This window comes from Thunnus albacares, chromosome 22 (assembly GCF_914725855.1).
Source record: "Thunnus albacares chromosome 22, fThuAlb1.1, whole genome shotgun sequence".
Classification (NCBI taxonomy): Eukaryota; Metazoa; Chordata; class Actinopteri; order Scombriformes; family Scombridae; genus Thunnus; species Thunnus albacares.
In genome coordinates, this window is record NC_058127.1 from 23,177,658 (window position 1) to 23,188,616 (window position 10,959).

The window sequence follows — 10,959 nt, forward strand, 5'->3', positions numbered from 1 at the left end:
TGACTTCCTGATGCCATGTTTCCCACTATCACAACGCTACTTAATAAACAATGAACTGTATGGAAAAAACGTATGACCGTATGAGCATGTAAGGTAGCTCAAACATTTCCTTTTAAGTGTTATAATATACAAGAACAAGCACAGTAAAATATCTGAGGTTTCACTGACCTGAGAGATACAGGACACCCAGCAAGATCCTTTCCATCATGATGCTACTGTGTGAACTGTAAAAAGGAAACTCTACCTATAAAATTAAAAATCCAGGGAAATTCCCGGCCTGCTTTCCTTCTCTGCTCCTGAGACATCTGATTGGTCGGTTTTGGTATTGGTTGGTATCTTTATGCAAAAACTGTTGTTAATGACAATGTTTCTTTGCAAAACATCATCTAGGTTTCAGGCTGTGTCTCACAAAACAAAGGTAGAGTCTGTAACAAGTTGGATTAATAAATCTCACCAACACTGTTTAAATGTCACTGAATGTAATCTGGGTTTTGCAGAACTTTTATATGCAATTTTATATGCCAATAAATCAACTTGTTTTTAAAAACAAAAAGCCCTGAGTGGTGAAAAGGATGCCTCTTTAAATACATTTATACATATTGTTTCTAAACAAAGAAGTGTCATTTTAGACCTGGAGTGGTTCTGAATGTGTCATTTTACAAACAAAGTGAAATTCAAATTTATAGTATGGTTCTATTGTGACAACAGATTCATGTTTTCATCAGAATCAGACAACATATCACATGATTTACATGTGTTTCCTGTGTATTTTCTTAGTATACAGAAATATATAAAGTACCACAAAGCTTATAATGTGATACAGGTTCAGATCAATGCTGAACACTAAAAAGACTGAACACTAAAAACATTCACAGATCTAAAAGTGTAGGTTCACATCAGAAAGTATGAATGCATGTATCAAATACATGACTTACACACTCTTATCTATGTGCACCACATATAAAATATAGTCTACAAAGCTGACATGTTAACACTAGGAGTGCAACGGGTCACAAAATTCACGGTTCGGATCGTATCACGGATTTGAGTCACGGATCAGATCATTATTAGGATCAGCAAAAAAAAAAAAAAGAAAAGAAAAAAGAAAAAAGGGGGAGACAAATAGTTGAAACGTTGTTTTCCATTTATTCTGTAACACACTTACAGCAAAAAACTTGATGATAACTTAGAAACATGAACACACGTCTTGTCCTGCAGCTTGTTGAACGAGCCACCAAACAAACATTCACTGCTAACGTCAGTTAGCAGCTAGATGCTAATCAGCTGCTCAGCTGCAGCACATTAAATAGCAGGTAAACATAACTCAAATATCACTTCGGACTCGTTAGATGCTGGTTTGAATGTCGCTCTTCAAAATCCCTGTTAGCGACACGCTGTCTGTCCATGACTTGTACTTACAGCAGTTTGTTTACTTTGTCTTAAATGAGACATTACATTTTGCAATTAATCCACAGTTCATATGCCTGCTGAACCGTGGGGGGCGATCCGTACGGATCACGGATCAACTACAATCCGTTACACCACTAGTTAACACTTGTTATTCTAGTTACTTTAAGCTTATTACTCAATATACGACTCAGCTTAAAAACAAACTAAAGAAACTGTCAGAAGCAGGCAGCCAGACCTCCTGCACACTCATTCACTAATCACGCATCATCAACAGGTGACTGAACAACCACTCAATTAAAAACTGATCAATTCCAAATGAATGAGTGAGTCCAGACATCTCACTGTAACTTCAACAAGCAAACTACCTACAGAACATTATATGATCTCTGCTGCATTCTTGTTAAGGAGATAAATTCACACAACAGCCACAGAGACATTTAACCATCAGAGATGAAATTAGTGACCAAAGAGACAGAGAGAGAAGCTGTATCTGACTCACATCATCTGATGTCTTCTTTCTTTCATGGAGATGAAGTATTAATCATATGTGTATAATAATAATTCATACGAAAAACGGAAGTGCACAGTGGGGGAAATAAGTATTCAACATGTCAACATTTTTTTCAGGAAACATATTTCCAGTGCAGATATTCATATGAAGTTAAGATCAGACATTGATATTAACTCAATAAGGCAAAACAGCTAAAGAAATCATAACATTCCAATCAATAAAAAAGTCATGTGCATTAAATTTGAATGACTCAAAGTATTGAACACGCTGTATGAACAAACACTGAACCACTAATTAGTCCTCTTACCTGTGCTATTTAGAATCAGCTGGTTAGTTCATGTGGCTATTAGCACTTCCACTCTTTTAAAAAGGGTTAGACATCTGTGAACACATTATTTGTTACCAAGCTGTCATGAAGAAGCATCTCATGATGATTAGAGGCAAAGAGCTCTCCCAAAACCTTTGCAACAAGACTGTTGAGCAACATAGGAAGGGTAAAGGTTAGCGACTGATTCCTCAACTCTTAAATGTTCCCATAAGCACCACTGGGGCCATTATCTGCAAGTGGAAGCAGCATCACTCCACCATCAACTGGCTGGGGCATCAAGGGGCTGTGGTTTCCCCTTCCTTAGCTGCCTCCAGGCCCTGGGGAGGAAGCTGACTGTCAGAGGACGCACCCCGTCCCTCCTTCACCCATCATGAGGAGTGTATGTGTCTGACACAGAAGTAGCCCCAACTTGACCCCACCATGCCTGTCAGAAACAAAGCTTTCACATTTATTTCTTTTTCACAAATGAGCGCACGATTCTTAACCTTTGACTGTCTAAACTAAATATAAATGAAATGATATGAAACATTCTGTTATTAACGTCCATTATCAAAGTCAAAGTCTATGTAGAAATATAGGACTGGCAGTAGCAGCACTGCAGCAGCAACACTGTCTGTGTGGACACTGCAGGTGTGTGAGACACAGCAGTTCAGTGATGCACACACACTGTTCAGGTAAAGGTAGGCTGTGTGTTCCAGGAGTTAGAGGCACCACACTGAGGAGGGGGTTGCTTCTGTCTCCCCAACTCAGGTGAGATGAATAAAGGGAAAAACAATGTCTGTTGCTCGTTATTCTCTGGCCTCTCATCTTACATCTTTCTATGACATAACGTCACGCAGGCAGCCTGCTTGGCAGCAGGTGTTCTCTCCTCTACTCATCTGCACTGTGCCTGAGTTTCTTCTCCAGAAATGTTGCACAAGGTGAGTAATTTCTCCCATCTCTGTTATCAACCTTACACTCTAACTGTGCCAGACACACAGGAGCACATAGCTGGGCTCACACACGGTAAATGGTTCATGGTCCCGGAAGGTTTCATCACCGAAGAGTGGCATCCACTCTCCAAGAAACCAGGTAAAGGTGAGTTGTTCATTATTACATCATTATCATTTGTGTCAAACAAAAGGCCACTAAACACAGCTCCCATCTAAATGTTACAAGGCTGCAAATCAATACAAAACTCCAAGTTCTTAGTTTAACCAAACTACATCCAAATAAGTCACTTTACTGAACTCAATACATGTTTTATTTTCTCTCTCTGTTATCTGTCTTCCTCAAATTCTCTCAAGCATCTCATGTAGAAATGCAATAGGACTCAGTAAATCATTACCAACAAAGAGAGAAATACAGGAGAGGTTCAATGACTCCTCTAAAATGAAGATATTTCTGATGTTTTCTCAAGCAAACCATTTTAATGATCCTATGGTAGTAATATTATTTCAATAGGGTAACATGCAATCAGCTGTAGTTCAGTAAAACTACAACAACAAATCACATCCTCCCCTCTTGTTTTACATGTCTGTCTCTCACTTTGTTCCCACATTTACTAGACTCTCACTTTGAAGCCAACAATACACATGCAAACACAAGAGTGCAGTGTTGCATTTTAATTCTCACACACAGATACGTGGAGAGCTCAGCATGTATGCAATATGAAACACAGTATGTGCTCATGCAGTCATTGATAATCCACTATAATCCCACTATGTATCTGTATATTCTTTAGTTGTGTGTAATTATTTAGACCTGACATATTTACAGAGGTTTGGTGTGACGTTCACAACCATGTTTGTAGGAGCACATAGTTTGTCCAATGGTGTGTAAAATAACAGAGGTGCTCAGTCACATGACATGTTCCTGTCTTCATCTGACAACAAACTAAGTACATTTAATCAAATACTGTACTTCAGTACAATGTTGAGGTACTTGTACTTTACTTGAATGTTTCCATTTTTAGCCACTTGGACTCCACAATATTTGAGGAAATATTATACATTTATTTAACACCTATAGTCACTAGTTACTTTACAGAATATTTTATTTAACATAAAAACACTCGTGATATAAAATACAACACATTAAAGATTAAACCAGTGTTTCATTTGTCTTTTAACCTCTTTCCTCTCCCATCAATCATCTCATGACCCCTCAGATTTATCTTGGGACCCTTTGGAGGGGCCCAACCCCTAGGTTGGGAACCACTGGACTACCTACAGTTAAGTTTGCTGTATATAAAGTAGTTCAAACTAGCTCCACCTTAACCAGCTACAACAATAAAATGTTGTTCACACACTGATGCATCAGTATTAATAATCTAATAATGTCATATTAACGTCACTGCACAACCACTATTTTCACTTCTTATACTTCTACTACGTTTTACTCATCATACTTATGTTATATTGTAGTATTGCTGCTTTGAAGTAAAGGATGTAAAAACTTCTTCCTCCACTGGCTGTCATGGAGGGAATGTGAAGTGGATAGATTTTGCTGTGTCAGCCTATATTATCAGCCTATATCATATTATCTATATAAGATACTCACACTTTTTGATACATTTGTCAGTTGTGTCTTTTCTTAGTTCTCTTGCCTTTTGCTAAAGTGTTTTTGTTTGAGTGCAGCAACAGAAGTCTACAGATTTCAAAAGTTTGGATGGAAGGCCTTTGCAGACTACCAGTGCTCCCATTATCACCTAGATTACTTTATTATTCTGCAATAAATCACTGCCATAACTGTGTGTCTGTTGCTTTTATCAGGTTGGTTCACACACTGTAAACTTGAAGCCAAAGACTCATCTCATATGTTTTATTTGGAAGAAAAGTGACTTTGATTGAAACACTTCACACAGTAATATTGATGAGGAAGGATAAAACTCTTCTATACAGGATGTAGTCAAGGTTACGGTTAAGCTGATGATAGTGTATTGTTAGCAGATAGAGAATCAACATTCAACATGGATTACAGATAAGTAAAGCTGGGTTTTCATTTCAGAGCTCAGTCTTCTGTCTTTTTTTCTTCTTCTCTTCTTTTCCCTCCTTGTGGAAGACTTTCCCATCAGGCTGTTCTCTCCACTTCAGGGTGACTCCACTCACTCCTTGCTCCTTCAGTCTGTCCTGGAACTGGGAAACACAAATGGAAGCCATTTTGAAACATTCATCCCCCCTATTGTGTTGTTGTTGTATCTAAAATCCCCCCACTGGTTTTTAGATATTATCAAACTTCATAGTAGCAAAACACATCAAGCAGAATAAGCATGTAAACAAGTATTCTAGACCTGTTTGAGACACACCAGCCCCCAACCCAGTCTGGATTTTGGAGACTTGCCTTTTTCAGGATGTTTGCTTTCACAGCAGGGTCATGGAGATCCACAGAGGAGTCCTGCACCTTCATCCTCAGCTTAACCACCTGCCTCTTTACTGGTACTGAGACACAGAATGAGAGGAGAAATTAATCATTAATTTGCTGTCGTATTAGTTCTGTGATATTTACATTTTTTCGTGTACATTCAAACATGATTTACGCTAAAGTTATGCAGCATTCTCTGGCTTCCACTGAAGGACAGTAAACCACTCACCAGGAGGGATGCTGTAGCAGACAAATGGAAATCTCTCTCCACAGGACTTAAATGTCCATTGGTTTGATTCCTGCACACCACACATCGTTTTCATGAGTGATCCTGAAACTGAGGCACTCCAACTGTTGAACGAGTAGGCACTGCCATCAGACCAGTTAATGTCAGGATCTCTATAGAGGCCGATCCATGTCCAGTCATGATCACGTGCCCAATTCTTGACCTCCTGGTTCTTAATGTCGTTCCTCACAGTGGCCAGGTCTATGAAGTTCTCCCTGCAGTACCTCTGAGCATTGGACCAGTTCATTGGTTGATTCACAAAAACAAATTGAGGATCCAGCTGTGTTCCTGCAGATAAATTATTGGGGAAAAAATGAATCTTTGATTTGAAGTGCTGAACTTCAATGTAATCATTATTAGAGAAGAAATAATGCTTTGCTGTGTACTTACCAGTATAACAGACAAAACGTTGTTTGTATGAACAAGGATAATCTAACCATCTGTTATGACTATCATAGACCATTACACAGAGCTCATTAGTGCCTAAACTTGGTTCATCGGATCTCCAGTCCCTATATTCAGCTCCACTCCCTCTGTACCCATCTGACCACTTCCAATCAATGACTCTGTACAGGCCAATCCAGACCTGACTGTCGTAACCAGCAGATGAAACTGTGTTGATGAGTTGGTTCATGTCTTCAGTGTTTTCAATGGTGGCCAGGTCTGTGTATGTCTCTCTGCAGTAGGTCTGAGCTTCAGTCCAATTCATGGGTTCAGCAACAAAGTGGTACTGATGGAGACGACATGTGGAGAAGATGGACCAGCCTGTGAGGAAAACACCACTTTTTAACATGTGAGGTGACTCTAACATTTTTAAGTATTATAATATAATGAAATAATAAACACTGTTAGACATTATTAAACGCACAGTATTTAACTTCTGCTGCTAGTGGTCTCTTAATCAAAACAACAACAAAAGACAGAGTTTGATGACATCATGAAGTAGTTTGGGATCATAGGAGTTGTCTTCATTGTGAAATAACCACCATTGCAGTCATTGCAGTCAGCTTCTCCCGTTTAGGATTCCTTCAGTGTTCACTGTTCAGGAGGATTTTACCAGGAACCAAATTATCCACAGAGGTCTCCTCCTCTCCAAAACAAACAGACCCAATTGTAGGGAAATTTTAGCTCAGTTTGGGGAAATTTACTGTTAAGCAGAATTATTACACAGAACCACTTCAATTATTTGTCCAGCGTTATAACCTCAGAATCAGCATAATAAGACTAATAAATAGTTTCTCTTGGTGATTAGTCAAGAGAATCTTTAACACATAAATCAGCTTTGGGAAGGAATTAACTTGCACTCAGGAAAGGAATCGGATACGTAAAGTGACTGAAAGTAAGTTAAAGAAAACAAAGGCAATGACTTTATATGCAAAACATTTATTACCTAAAGACTAACCTAACAATGACACAAAACAACACTCACTAAACAAATAATGACACTACAATGAAAGAATGAATGAATGCAGAACCAGAGTTTGTCAGAAAAGGGGTTGACTAGTGACCGTCACTGGAAGCAGCTGGTAAACTGGGGTGGCAAATTTAGAATTCAGTTCTAAGCAGATGAAGCTTTTTGAATTCACCCGGTTAGCAGAGCAGAAGTGTGCTACTTGCATGTCTGTGGGCTGGTAGCTGCTGAGTGGTGTGGTGACGTCAGGAGAGATGAGAAGGTGTTGCCACCGTGGGGAGTGGAGATGAAGATTTGTCAGCTGAAGTTGGTTTCAACTCAGAGAAAGAATGGGACCTCGTACCAGTAACAAAGAGAATCCAACTATTGCATTCCAGTGATGGTCTTTTATAGGTACAGTTAGATAAGGGACTTCAGAGAAGCGTCTGACCAATCATGGCATCCACTGGAGGTCAGATAATTTGTTTTATTTTTAAAACAATCTCTCAAACAACTGTACCTTTTTACCAAACAACTACCGTGACTAAAAATTGAATGTTCTTATGCTCAGTAGATTACAATGCTACCAAACAGCACATGTTTATCTCTAGTGGTTACTGAGATATTAATTACCTGATTTTAACACACATACAACTTGGAGAATTGAGTTAAACATTTCCAATATAGTTATAGACACAAATGTACACATTCAAACAATAAGGAAAGTAATAAAGTGATGGCATTGGCCACTTATTAAGGTAGACAGTGTTCTTCTGAGGAATATCCTACACAGTGATTAAAACCAGTAAAACACTGAATAAAGCAGTTTCATGTTAATAATCAGTGTTTCAGCCCCTCTGGATACGAGACATTCAGAGAGGCTGTTAACATTTGCTCAGCTTGTTTCTCTGATAACTTAAGATCCAGACATCTGATGACTAAAATCCTTCATCCGGTTAAAAGATAAAGTTAAAAACAACCAAGATATAAAAAGTGTTTAATAAAAATGTGGCTTAAAACTTGATAAAAATTAAATTATTGACAGTTTCTGGCAGACAACCACAACACTGACATACACACAAAGAGGATATGATGCTATTAACTGCCGACCAAATGAAACAGACCCTTAACCTTGATTAAAATTTCAGATTTCTCACGGTTTGAACATTGTTGGAAACATCTGGGATAATTAAACAACTCAACAAAATATATAACATATGTCTAGTCGTTTTTAGATTTAGTTACATATTATGTCTTTAAATATTTCACTGACCTGAGAGATACAGGACACCCAACAAGATCCTTTCCATCATGATGCTGCTCTGAGGTCTCTGTGTGTCGATGTTCACTATTAAAAGGAAACTCTGCCTCTATATTAGCTGTTCTTAGGCAAATCTAGTCAAATACAACACCAGTTTCTCTTCTCTGTTACTGTTAAAAGTCACGGTTCTGCTGTATTCCAAATGCAAAAAGTATGACGTATGTAAATGTTTGTCTCCAAAACATTGTCATGTACTCACAGAATATTTTATTTTTTTCCCAACTACAAAATATATATATTTTATTTCTCACTTTGCTCCAGTCATATCTAGTGTGCAGAGTTTCAGTTGTATTTGTCTTTCTGTTTTACTGAGATTTCTGTCTTCTATACATTAGAGGTGAATGGAATTTTTTGTTTTTTGTTATTTTTTGGTGCTCACAGTGTTGAAAAAGTGTCATTCAGATAATTCAGCAGCAACATCTCCCTCCAAGTCCATGACAGTCAGGACTCCTTGGTCTTCTTTGGTCTTCAAGTAGTTCTTGCAAAGCTTTGAGGTGTGTTTGGGGTCATTATCCTGCTGCAGTATGAATCCTTCTCCACAAAGATGCAAACCAGAGGGTACAGCATGTCTCTGAAAATTGGAGTGGTACTTCTCCAACATTAAGATTGATATATATTAATTATATATAGTATATCTTATGCATGTATTTGTGTGTGTGTGTGTGTGTGTGTGTGTGTGTGTGTGTGTGTGTGTGCGCGTGTGTGTGTGTCTGGGTCATTCACTGTCCCTCAGTTTATGGCATGTTGATACATATTGGACAGCAAGATTTTGAGGTCATCAAGCTCTACATATGTACAGTGCTGCTTGAAATTTGTGAATCCTTTAGAATTTGCTCTATTTCTGCATAAATATGACCTAAAACTTGATCAGATTTCCATTCAAGTCCACGTGTGTGTGTGCGCGTACGTGCGTGTGTGTGCGCGTGTGTGTGTGTGTGTGTGTGTGTGTGTGTATGTGCGTGTGTGTGTGTGCGTGCGTGCTTGCGTGCATGTGTGTGCGTGCGTGTGTGTGTGTGGGGGGGTGTGTGTGTGTGTGCATGTGTGTGCGTGTGTGTGTGTGTAGGTCATTCACCGTCCCTCAGGTTGTGGCATGTTCATACATATTGGGCATATATATACTGTATGTGAGCTCCTACATTATTAAATTAGCAATTTATCAGCAACTGAAAATCTTTTTACTGACCTTCAGCGGTTAAACTTCTCACCTTGCTGCTGTGATGTAGAGAAGTGTACTTTGGGGTGTGGTAAGTACATCATGACATTGCTGTTGGGTGTGGTTACAGGTGCAACAGAACATACTTTTGACTACACCCATCAGTAAGGGGGCTTCTCTTTAGCCTGGGGTCTGTTCCAGATCGTGGGTTTAGTGAAAACACGTGATATGACTTTAACTGAGGGTCAGTCACTGTGGTAACTCACTCTGTGAACTAACCTGCTCACTGGCAGCTTTTCTTCAAACCCTGAGTTTCTGTCTGTCTCCTCCCTCCTGCAGAGCCTGAAGGAGTTGTCGGACATGCTGTTTCATTTCCTCATTGTTACAGTTGATATTCATTTGCAGAGCTTTATGTTGGGAGTGGAAGTTTCCCAAGGACTGATTTTACTGACCCAGCCGCTAACAGTAATGTCTTTGAACAGCAATGAACTCATCCTACTTACAAGTATTGTGTTTGTATCCAAAGTCTGATATATCTTATTTCTCTGTGCCGTAGACCTCCGTTGTCCAAAAACTATTAAAAACACGTTAATGAGCCACACGGCTGCACTGTGTGACATGTTTCTTCCTCATGATGAGTTTAGGGCAGCTTGTTGAGGAACAGCTCCAAAAACTAATAACAGTGATCACACTTTCAGTCTCAGGAGAGTAGTTCTCTGTACAGCAGATGGAGTTTGCCCAGCTGTCATGGAAAAGTGAACGTTCAAACTTCCTTTTTTACGAGCCCTTTAAGTACAACCTCAACTTGAGCTTTTTCTTAACTCGAACCACATCCTTTAACATGGAGACATCCTTAAAACGCTCAGAAAAATAGAAATGTTGCATTTCATCACAGTCAGCAGTGAGCTGTTTGTCAGGTTTATTCATTTATGTACAAGCATGTCTGTCACCAAGGCGGAGACTGTCTGAGATATAAAACAGAGTAGAAAATGAATAAGATGCAAAAACAAACACTGATGCATGAGTCTGTATTCCCCCCACAACCCCCCACCCCCACCTACAAAGCCAAGCTATGTACAGCAGGTTCACTTTTACTGACATCAGACATCTTGCTCAGTTATAAGCCACACCAAGCTGACAGAGAAACAACATGAACTAAATACTTGCAGATATAAATCCTCTACTCCTTGTCTTCATGCTAACATGCTGACTACAGTG

General features: G+C 39.0%; 1 protein-coding gene across 1 annotated transcript; it reads right to left on the reverse strand.

Moving 5' to 3' along the window:
* Positions 1-2,524: 2,524 nt before the first annotated feature.
* LOC122974513 (putative C-type lectin domain family 20 member A) lies at positions 2,525-8,671 on the reverse strand. Its single transcript, XM_044342548.1, has 4 exons — positions 8,541-8,671; positions 5,821-6,642; positions 5,571-5,668; positions 2,525-2,608 (listed from the first exon to the last, which is right to left on the reverse strand). The coding sequence occupies exons 1-4, from the start codon at positions 8,578-8,580 to the stop codon at positions 2,525-2,527; spliced, it is 1,044 nt and encodes a 347-aa protein (XP_044198483.1). The 5' UTR covers positions 8,581-8,671.
* Between the last annotated feature and the right edge of the window lie 2,288 nt (positions 8,672-10,959).